This window comes from Castanea sativa, chromosome 6 (genome assembly GCF_040712315.1).
Source record: "Castanea sativa cultivar Marrone di Chiusa Pesio chromosome 6, ASM4071231v1".
NCBI lineage: Eukaryota > Viridiplantae > Streptophyta > Magnoliopsida > Fagales > Fagaceae > Castanea > Castanea sativa.
The window spans coordinates 35,275,769-35,287,683 of NC_134018.1; the positions used below are offsets into that span (position 1 = coordinate 35,275,769).

The following is an 11,915-nucleotide window of genomic DNA, read 5'->3' on the forward strand; positions in this document are numbered from 1 at the left end:
TCTTTTTAAAACGGAAAACAGTGTGCGCTTCAGGAACTACTGGTAACTACTACTACTAGTAAACTAGAAAAGTCTAGTGGCTTGCATTTTAATTGGAGTGACAACATTACTTTGCGTCATCGAAAAGCAAATAATCAAAACCCAAATTTACCCCTATCTAATCAATGCGATCACTACTTTTATGAGGGTAGTGTAGTCAATATATAGGAAAAAGACATTGGCTTACTCTTTGTTTTTTACTTAATCCCAAAACCATCGGCAGATGCTGATAGCCTCTGGTTTTTCCCAAACTCTTAGCTCATTCCACTAATAATAAGTAACATCTTCCCATCTCTCCTAGTCCCTATATATAAGTGATTTTTACACACCATTTAAACACATCATATCCTTCTCATATCGGTTCTATTTGCAACACAAAGTATACTATTCTGTGCTTCCAATTTTAAGAGAAAAGAAGAGTCTTGCGAGGAATAGAAGATGAGTTCAACGGGTAGAGCAATTGTGGCAGCTAGTGTTGGAGTTGTGGAAGCCATGAAAGACCAGGGGATCTGCAGGTGGAATTTTATCATAAGATCAGCGCAACAACATGCGAAGAATAATCTCAGGTCGATTTCTCAGACCAGGAACCTTTCTTCTTCAACTTCTGCTATGGTTTCAAGCAAATTGAGAGACGAGAAAATCAAACAGTCAGAAGAGTCTCTGAGGAAAGTCATGTTCTTGAGTTGTTGGGGTCCCAATTGATGGTTATAGTCGGCTAAAGAAGGTGACCTTTTTTTTCGAGTGAGCCAATGAGTTCTGATGGAATTTCTTTGATATTGAAGAAAGATTAATACGTACAAGACATCTTGTACAAAGCACGGAAGATTCTGATCAGTCATATACTCATATGAGTCGTGCTTCGTGCTTGAAATTTGTGACAAATTGCCAAACAGTCGATTTTTGTTGCTCGGGTGTAAGTTGTAAATGATAAATTTTTATAGCAAACATGATATATTATTTACTATAGTTGATGTCGTCACTCTCGAGCAAATTAATGGAGAACCATTTTTGTACTTAAATTGGTTCCCTTCACGATCCAAGATTTTCTTTCACCAAGTATTTTTTTTTTTTTTTTGGTATGAGGAATTAATTTCTAAATTTTTCTTTAATAAGGTTGCTCGATATGACTTACGAGTTAGGAAAAAATCTATACTGCGAATGGGAAAAGCCATAAATTTCTAAGTTCTAAGATCTATCATCCATCTGATTTTAATTGTAAGATTCTATCATTTATTCCAAGTGCTTGTATAATGTCTCCTGCTTGTGAAAACCACATATCCATTGTTCGTTATTCGAAAGAACCAAGATTTCTTTCTTGCTATGCCTTTGAGCATATATCTATAATTAAGGTGGTGTCAATGTGTCATGGTGTGTGTTTCAAATAACCTAGATTTCTTTCTTGCTAGCCGTGGAAGTGTTGCTGCTGGAAGTTGAAGGATGGCTTTTCTGGTCGTGAGGATTTGGTCAATGTTGTGGCCGAGTGTGGTATGACCCCATTTCTCGATGGGCCTCATTTGGTGTAAATTGGGCCTTGATGATGGGGCCCTGAGTGTGTGTAATTGTAAACAAGCCCGAAATGCCTTGGACCTCATAAATTTTGAGCTTCGGCTTTCAAAGTTCAAGTTCATATTTTTTAGACAATCTCAACAATCATGAGATGAGACTATTTAGATAGTCAATTGAAAAATCTAAAATGGCAATTAAGCTTATTTATCACTTATAACCGCTAAAAAAAAGGAAGGGTAATAATTTATTTTACTAACCATATGAAATCCACGAACAGATTTATTGTCCAAAATAGTTGAGTAATATTAAAGATAAAAAAAAAAAATTCACAATTATTGTGGTAAATTATTATTAGAGTAATGAAATGTGTAAGAGTCTAATAGATGTTATTTAGAGCCTTACCATCAGGTGTACCAAATGTCAAACACCAAAAACACACCTTCATGAGGTGTGTTAAATGTGCCAAAAATATGAGACATGCTACAATACTATGATAAATTTGGCATGGTACGAACAGATGTTGTAAAAAAAAAAAAGGGGTAATTACACATAACTCACCTGTGGTTTGGGCGAAAATTACTTTGTCTACCCGTAGTTTGAAAAGTATCACTTAACCCATCTGTGGTATGTTTTCGTCAATCTCCATAACCTACCTTAAGCCCAGCCGTTACAAAAACACATTTTAACCCCAAAACACAACATAACGCAAATCAAAACACCCAAAACTCAGAAATTTTTCGAGAGAGAGACCTATGGTGAGATCAACATGTTCTTCGTGGGTTTTATATCTCTTTTTCGACCTGTCCCGGCCCAGTGGTTTCATCTCATCACGGTGGTTCTAGCTCTCAATAAGTGGTTACAAATTTTCTCGCCATTAATGGGTTTTGGCTCTCCATTTGGTGGTTTTGTGTCACAATTTGTGGGTTTTGTTGGTTTTTGCATTTGGGTTTGCTTTTTTTTTTTTTTTTGCAGAAATCATGGTGGCTAGTGGTTATTGGTGGATTTGGTTAAGGGTTTTCAATAGAGAGAAAAGAAAGGCAGAGGTTTGGGGTTTTAGAGAATTTGGTTATGGGTTCACAATCTCAATCTCACCACAGCCATATCAAACACCTGACTTCTCTAAATTCTTCTCCAAACCGTCCTTGTATGTTGGTGAGCTTTTTTTTCTTTTTTCTTTTTTTCTTTTCTTTTGAGGTTTAACACATACCCATTATTCAAATTTCTCTCTTTTATTGGTTTCCAAGAAAATAAAAGGGAAAAAAAATATTGGGTATTGTAGTTTGTGTTGTTTGAGCTTTATATTGCTGTGTAAAGGTTGAAACTTTTAATTTGTTTTCGATTGAGAAAGAGAAAGAAATTCTAGGTTTTGTGATTTATGTTGTTTAGGTTCTTGTAAAGATGAGAGACTTCCTGAAAGTTGAGCCAAATGGGTGTTTAAGACTAAGATTGAATAGTTTGATTTCTTTTATAGTTATATGGTTGTTGAGAAAACTTGAAAGAACTTGGGAATTTGAAAGAAAAAAAAAAATCTAGGTTTAATGATTTATGTTAGAAGCTTGCCTCTATTATGTTAAAGTTAATATAAGAATTTTTGTTTTTTTATTTTGCGTAAAACTTATTTTCTGCTTTTGTTTGGTTGCTAAGAAAACTGGGTATGTTCTTCATGTTCAAGATTTATGTGAATTGAGAGAGAGACCAATACAACTTTTTGATCTTGTTTCTCTTGCATTTTTGTGCTATTTTTTTTTGGAGGAGATAGACATAAAATTTGAGCAAAAATACTTATTTACCCCTGATTTTAACAGAGGTGGGTTATGGAAAACAAACGGAACATACCACATGTGGGTTAAGTGATACTTTTCAAACCATGGGTAGGCAAAGTGATTTTCGCCCAAACCACAGATGGATTTAGTGTAATTACCCCGAAAAAATATTTTTTTTTTATTCAACTTTTTCTCTCTCCTCTCTATATTTTATTCAACTTTTTCTCTCTCTTCTCACAGATTCAACTCGTGTTCTCTCTCTCTTTCTTCTTCAAATCAAATTCCCTCACCAATCCACTCACCCTCCCTCACCCTCACAGATCAAGCCACCACCATCGCCTCTAGTTTGAAGACTCCATCGCCGCTGATCTGAAGCCACCATCGTCGTCGCTGATCTGAAGCTCGCCCCTGGTTTTATTCAACTTTTTGATGCGCATCTCAACCACGTCGCCGATCTGAAGCTACGTTGTCCTCCATAGCTCTCACCGCCGATGGTTGGTTGAGTTTGGTCATTGATTGATTTGTTGGGTTGGGGTTTTGTTGAAGATTTTAAGTTTTTATTTTTTTTTATTTTTTTTAATCTTTTGTTGAGGTTTTTGGATTTGAAATTTGTTGGAGGAACCAGTGATTGTGGTTGTAGTTTGTGGCGGTGGTTGTAGCGGTGGTTGTTGTTGTGGCAATGGTTGTAGCGATGGTGGTTGGTTCTTGGGTGGTGGCGACTGCCTGGGCCGTGCATTTGTGTATTGGCTGGGTTTTGAAAAATATATTATTTTAATGTGTTGTAAATATTATTATAATGTATAGAATTGATTTATAAAACATTTGATAAATGAGATATTGTGAAATGATGTGATAAAATGAAAAAGTAAGTTTTTGGTATGTTAAAATGGCATATTTTATAAAACAGCTTATTTTATAAAAACAACTTATGGTAATGCTCTTACACCATTTTTTTTAACTTTAGTCTCAATATATCATTTTAATAGTTATAAAAAGGATTGTGAAATTTTTTATTCTCTAAATAAAGCTTTAAATAAGTGCAAAGTTTCTTTAGATAAGTGGCTTTAAATAAGTGGAAAGTTTCTAGATAAGTGGAAAGTTTCTTTAAGCGTGGGAAGAAATATAATTCTTTTAGAAGCTTTCTTTACAACAAGATTAAAATTTTAAATTGTATTTCCCTTTAATTTCACCATTATCTCATGAGAAATTGAGACAAATTTTGCATTATCATTTGCTCACCATTTCAATAAAAAACTCTTTTCCATTTAATTATTGAGTCAATAATTAATTTTTGTTTAAAACTCTACCATTTTAAACATGTGAAAATCTTTTAGTAAAACAATAAATGACGTCACTTGTTGAGAATCCTATATATTCTCCGTGTGATAGATACGCGCCATAAATCATTTTCATTTGGTAAATAACAAGCTGACTTCCATGGACACTTAATGATATGGACACACGTGGATACCGCTGTCCTGTCTGTCTTCATTCTAAGAAAACAAGTGGTTTGGTTCTCTCACTCCAAAACTACGGGTATGAATGGATAGTGGATTTTACTCTTGAAATCCGGTGTGCACTTTTGTTTTTTAATAGGAAAAACTATGTGCCCAAAGTAACTTTAGTGGCTATTCTAAATGTTGTGACAACATTACTTTGTCATCATCGAAAGGATGGGGGACTGAGTAAGATAAAAACCCAAATTTACCCCTATATAATTAATGAGACCATTTACTCTCAGAAGGGCATCATAGTCAATATATGTGGAAAAAACCATTGGCTTCCTATATCCAAAACCACCGGCAAATGCTCTAGCCTCTGGTATTTTTCCCCAAACTAGTAGCTACCGATCTCTCCCTATATATAAGTGACCCCTCCACATTATTTGATTCAACAATCACAAATCCTTGTTATATCGATCAGTATTATTATTTGCTACATAAAGTTTACGATTTTTTGATTCCAATTGTGCAAGAGCAAACATCAGTGTTGTAAAGAGTGGAAGATGAGTTCAACAAGAAAAGCTATTGTGGCAGTGAGTGTTGGAGTTGTGGAAGCCATGAAAGACCAGGGGATCTGCAGGTGGAATTTTATCATAAGATCAGCGCAACAGCATGCGAAGAATAATCTCAGGTCGATTTCCCAGACCAGGAACCTTTCTTCTTCAACTTCTGCTATGGTTTCAAGCAAATTGAGAGACGAGAAAATGAAACAATCAGAGGAGTCTCTGAGGGAAGTCATGTACTTGAGCTGTTGGGGTCCCAATTGAAGGCAGAATATACTATATATACAGTCAGCTGAAGAAGGTGATCAACTGAGCATACGAGTGAGTTCTGATGGAACTTCGTTGTGTAGAAAAGACTTCATCGGGATTAACGGGGCGGTACAAGAGATTTTATACATGCCTTGTTGGTGGGAAATGTCAGGCCGAGTTGGTCATGGAGGAAATTACAGGCTGAATTATAATGTGCACTTCCCTGTGCTAGTATGATGACTAGAGTAGCGGTTTACCGTTTGTCAATTATTGCTGAAACCAAACCATGTATATGTCTATTCACGCACTGGTACTGTCAACCAAAGCTATTAAAGGCTTTTAATCTTTTTGAAACGAAATATGTTTATGGGGGCTATTTATCGTGTTTTTTTAGACAACTGAATTTAATATGAAGTAGATTAGTTTATTCTAAAAAAATTAATATGAAGTTATTTAACTTACCCTAAGGCTAGGATGGTTAGGATTAATATCTACCAAGACATATTTGATTATTTAAAATTAACTAATAACTTTAAAAAAAATTAGCTAATAAATATTTGTTCTCTTAAGTTTTTCTAAGCAATATTCAAGGGAATATTTTGTTAAAAAAATTATGTATCATTTATTGCAAATACCCAAAAAAAGCTAAATCAGCAGAGAGTCTTTAAACTTCTTTTTTTCTTTTTTCTTTTTATCAAGAACCTTTTAATTGAATTGACACATTTTAATATTTTTAATTGAATTGATACATTCTAATATTTTTAATAGAGAAATTTAAGATTCAAATTATATTTATACTGTTAAATTATTGGAGGAAAAATAAGAATAGAAGTCTAAACTCTTAGGATAAGATAAATTTAATCATTTAATTATATAATTTTAACGCTCCTTGCATGTGAGTCAAAACTATTTTTTAATAGATGAGACCTAACATGGAGGAAAATTAGAGGAGACTGGGATTGAATTCAAAAGATCTTATGCTCTACTACTATGTTAGAATTTTTTCGTACAAGCTTGAGCTCCAATAATGGAGAATTAGGGATTGCCAATGGAGAGAGAGATTGTTTGTATGAAAAGATTCTAACATTTATTTATGTTATCAAATGTTATCTCAACTCCATGCATATCATGATGACTAAATTTTAGAGAAAAAAATCTATCTAAAAATATAATTTTAGGAAACAATCCTCCACTAGGAGTAATTTTTAAATATTCTTAGAACACAATAAACGATTCCTCCTTTTACATTTACAGTAAGATTCACTTATTAAATTTGTAAGTGCATAATTTGTACCCGAATCTAAAAACAAGTGATGGGCTCAGGCCCAAAGAGCCTTATACAATGAAATTTGTAGAGTATGGGTTTGAAACCTAAGTTTGGGATGTTAGAAAGTTGATCAACAGTCTAGAATGTCGCTGTCTATGCAAGTAATAGATGAACGTAACAAAAAACCCTCTTCGGACGTAAGCTGAGGACAAATTGTATAACCTTTCTTTATCTAAGCAAAATATTACAATTTCTTAGCTTCCAAAAAGAAGAAAAAAGCCTCCTCTTTCTCTCCTCTCTCGTCTTCTTATATCCTTCTTCTTCTTACCTGATTCATCCACGTGTAACACAGATCTTTTTTCCAGATACTTATCCCATCCATCACCTCCTTAAAGTCTTCAAACAATAGCTGGAAGGCTGAATGCTACTGTTCAGAGGTCATTTCTCCATTAATGCGGCCTAGGAGGTAGATGTAGGGCCTTTGATGCGATGGTAGCAGCTTTTTCCTCAAATATTTCTCACTCGTTCCTTCCTCTAATGGGTACTTGGACCACACATTTACCCAACAAATCTTTCAGAATTATGTCTCTAAATCGTTTAGCAAGTTCTAAGGCCTTTACTGGGCCTGTCCGAGGAGATACTACTCCTCGGACAACTCCTCGGACCATTATAGTGCGGACTGACCTGTGGGCCTAAAGACCCTGATTGGATAGACTTGCACCAACTAACCAGGCCCAGAGTCCAAACATTTATTTAAACATTTTTATCCCCCACAAAATTTATAGTAAAATTTATTATAATAGTGAGAAGTGAGAGCACTATTTTATTATGTTCTGAGAGTGTCTAAGAATTTTTTTTTTAATTCATTATAAAATAGTTCCACGCATTGATTAAGGTAACAAACGCAACATGCATATTTGAATTCCTTGAGTTTATTCTCTCAAACATATTTTCTAAACTCAAGCATTAATGGAGAAAAGTTTTGGCCCGCGCCATGTTGGTGGTGTTCGTTGGAATGATTTCTTGGCAACTATGAAGAAAATCAAGTAGTTGATGTAAAGTTTTCTTGGCAACTATGGCAAAACGTGGTTGCTCACAGAGTTTTTCTTTTCTATTCTTAGCAACCCACTAGTGCAGCTAAGAATTATATTATATTTTGATGTGTTGGAATTCTTATTTTGACTCCTTATGTAAGTCTTTGTAACAATGTGAACTGACCTATTGTTTTTATTTTTATTTTTTTAAATCTTGGAACTTGATAAAAATATTTTAACCGAAAAATTTTATAACTCCTTTTACCTTTCGAGTCCATTTACTCTTCAGGTTGGAAAGTGTTCGTTGAGTCCATTTACCATTTGGGTTAGAAAGTACTTGTCAGATCAATTTACCCTTTGGGTTGGAAAGGCCCTTTGACTTCATTAACCTTTAGGTTGGAAAGCACCGGTCAAGTCTATTTACCCTTCGGGTTCCATTTACCCTTTAAGATGGAAAGTGACCATTGGGTCCATTTACCCTTTGGGTTGGAAAGTACCCGTCAAATCCATTTACCCTTCAAGTCCATTTACCCTTTAGAATGGAAATGCCCCTCAAGTCCATTTGCCCTTCAGGTTGAAAAGTACTCGTCAGGTCCATTTACCCTTCGAGTTCCATTTATCCTTTAGAATGGAAGTGCCTGTCGGGTCCATTTTCCCTTTGGGTTCCGTTTACCCTTGGGATTGGAAAGTACCTGTTGGGTCCATTTACCCTTCAGGTTCCATTTACCCTTTGGGATGAAAGTGTTTGTCAGGTCCATTCACCCTTCGAGTTCCACTTACCCTTCGAAATGGAAATGCCTTTCAAGTCCATTTACCTTTCGAGATGGAAGTGCCCGTCGAGTCCATTTACCAGTCGAGTTTCATTTACCCTTTGGGTTGAAAACTACCCATCGGGTCCATTTACCCTTTAGGTTAGAAAGGCCCTTCAAGTCTATTTAACGTTCGAGTTGGAAAGTACCTGTCAGGTCCATTTACCATTCGGGTTGGAAAGTACTCATTAGGTCCATTTTCCCTTCGGGTTCCATTTAACCTTTGGGTTGGAAATGCCTTTCGGATCCATTTACCCTTTGGGTTAGAAAGTACCCATAGGGTCTATTTACCTTTCGGGATGATTATGACGCGACATTGGCCATGCTTTCCACTCACATTCACTATCAGGTAGGAAAGTACCCGTTGAGTTATCCAATACCGACGATGGATTACACTAAGTCCCACACTGTTTGCGTGTTCCCCACTCATGCATCCCTATATGGAAAGAACTTGCATACCACGCCCAAAGATCCTTCTACAAATTCGTATCCTCCCAGTATGGGAAGTAGAACCCTAAGATCTCAGAACATTAACTTCATATCTTTCATACAAGGAAAAATCTTATGTTCATGGGATCTTGGTTAGCCCTACACCACTATATATGCACTAAGTCTCTTCTCCAAGGTACGTAAAAACTTCTCTAGCTCTCACACTTTTGAGTTATTGGAGATTCTTCTATCACTGACTTAACATTTGAATGGTATTTAGCCGGCACCCCACTGGTACTCTCTGTAGGTTCTTCACCCTTTTGTTCTTAAGGTGCCCGATTGGCATGCATGTGGACGATCAACTCACAAATGATTTTTTTTTTTTTTTGCATCATTAGTTGGCGCCGTTTGTGGGAACGAGTGATTACCATATCATTGTTTTTGAGACAAAGAGTTGCATGGTTTAGATGCGATCAATGGCTACCATCAACCAGAAGAGTGGAAACACCTCCAACGCCTTGGAAAGATAGATGCAGACCCTCGCTACCTCTGTCAACCGACTTACCCAGCGATATCAGGAGCTAGAACAACCAGTGTACCAGATGAATGATCAATGTGCCTGTTTTAACGATCAGCATGACAAACGGAATAATGACGAGTAGGACGACAGTCATCTCCTGACGGGAGATTGACAAGAAAGGGAAGACCCAAAAGAAAGCAATGTTGCTAGCGGACGCAATCGACAATAGGACATTGAACATCCGTCAGATTTGGAGAAAGGCACAATATGCATGGCATAGGACATGCGGATGATGAAGGACAAGATGGACATGATGATGAATGCCATGAGAGGGCAAGTGTCTGCCAACTTGGATGAGCTAGTTCACCGTACTGACTCCCCCTTCATGGCACAGGTCACCTCTTGTCCCCTACCAGCCAAATTCTAAATGCCATAGGAGGAGACGTACAATGGGATAAAGGATCCACTTGACCACCTAGAGTCGTTCACGACCCTTATGCACCTACAAGGTGTTCTCGACAAGATAATGTGTAGAGCATTCTCAACCATGCTCAAAGGACCAGCTAGAGTATGGTTCAACAAGATTACTCCAACTCCATCTCAAATTTTAAGGAGCTGAGTAGGCATTTCGTCACGCACTTCATTGGAGGAAAAAGATACGAGAGGTCCTCAACAAGTCTCCTAAACATAAAGCAATGAGAAGATGAGAGCTTAAGGTCCTATGTGGCTCAATTCAACAGGGAAGCCCTTTTGATTGACCAAGCCGATGACAAGGTGTTAGTCACAACCTTTACCAACGAGCTATGCTCCGGAGAATTCCTTTTCTCCGTCTACAAGAATGACTTGAAGATGATGACATACATGCTATACAAAGCCACTAAGTACATGAATGCCAAAGACGCCATGACATCCCGAGGAGGAATGACAAAGAAAAGGGAAAGACAGGAAGCATTACCAGTAGTTCATCAACAACAAACTATGTTTTAAGTTTCTTTTTCAAATTTTCTATGTAAACTATAGAGTGTCCATTCGACACCTAATAGATTTCATAGAAAAAAAAAAAAAGAATTTAGGAGATGAAATCCTAATTACATTACCGCAGGGCAAAATTGGATTTGGAAGAGCAAGCTAGAGAAAAGAAGTGTTGAGATAATATACTGTCATCCTAATCTCATCTACTGAAAAAGGGGGCCCACTTGATCACCTGAAGAGATTTGTAGGTAAAATTGGCATAATTATTACCAGTGAAGATTAAGCTGCCAAAAGATTTTTTTTTTTTTTTCTGGCTGGAAGATATGATTTATGCAGTCTATAAAAAAAAGTATTATGAAGCCAAATCTACTGTTCCATGTATTTTTCCTAATTCAATAAAGACATCATTCTCAAGAAATTTTCACATGACTACATGAAGAGAAAGGAAGAAAGCTAAGTCATACATACAGATGGAAGGTCCAACGTAAAGTCATTCCCAAGAGGGAAGGATAATGACCAAAGTCACCGACGGGTGGACAAAAAACCAAAGTCGCCTATGGGTGGACAATCCAAAACAAAGTCATCCCCACAAAGGAAGAACAATGACCAAAGTCACCTACGGGTGGACGGTTCAAAGTAAAATCATCTCCAATAGGGAAGGACTACGAACAAAGTCACCTATGGGTGGATGATCAAATGCAAGTCATCCCCAAGCGAAAATGATGAAACAAACCCACGAGTGCCTTGGTCAAAAATCTAAGTCTTTCTACCTACGGGGTGGACGGACAAACCAAGCCACCCACGAGTGCCTTGGTTAAAATTATAAGTCTTCCTACCTATCAGGTAGATGGATGAACCAAGCCACCCGCAAGTGCCTTGGTAAAAGATCTAAGTCCTTCTACCTACGGGGTGGATGGACGAACCAAGCCACCCACGAGTGCTTGGGTAAAAAATCTAACTCTTCCTACCTATGAGGGAGACAAAAACAAACCAAGCCACCAAAGAGTAACTTGGTAATTGGCAACCACACGGTACTTGAAAGACAAAGGAATGAAGTTTCTAAACCTTCCCATCCATTTAAAAACATACATGAATTATCAGATCAGTGATCATCAAACCAAGTCACCAAGGTTACAGATGATCTAAGGGATCCTCCAAAAATGATCGAGTCAAGTCAGGGATCCTCTATACCGCCAGGGTGACAAATGAACAAAGTCACTAAACGCTCATGGAATGGGGGGCAAGAAATAGAACCCCTTACACTCTACGATTACAATGCAATCCTTCATATTCCACACTTGTCCAAACTAATAGAGAATATT

The 11,915-nt window shown here is 36.9% G+C and overlaps 2 protein-coding genes across 2 annotated transcripts; both read left to right on the plus strand.

Annotated features, from left to right (window-relative positions):
• The first annotated feature begins 280 nt into the window (after positions 1 to 280).
• Positions 281 to 1,003, plus strand: LOC142641523 (uncharacterized). Its single transcript, XM_075815957.1, has one exon. The coding sequence runs from the start codon at positions 478 to 480 to the stop codon at positions 739 to 741; it is 264 nt and encodes an 87-aa protein (XP_075672072.1). The 5' UTR covers positions 281 to 477; the 3' UTR covers positions 742 to 1,003.
• Positions 1,004 to 5,187: 4,184 nt separating this feature from the next.
• Positions 5,188 to 5,938, plus strand: LOC142640491 (uncharacterized). The gene has a single exon (XM_075814615.1). The coding sequence runs from the start codon at positions 5,314 to 5,316 to the stop codon at positions 5,575 to 5,577; it is 264 nt and encodes an 87-aa protein (XP_075670730.1). The 5' UTR covers positions 5,188 to 5,313; the 3' UTR covers positions 5,578 to 5,938.
• The last annotated feature ends 5,977 nt before the right edge of the window (positions 5,939 to 11,915 follow it).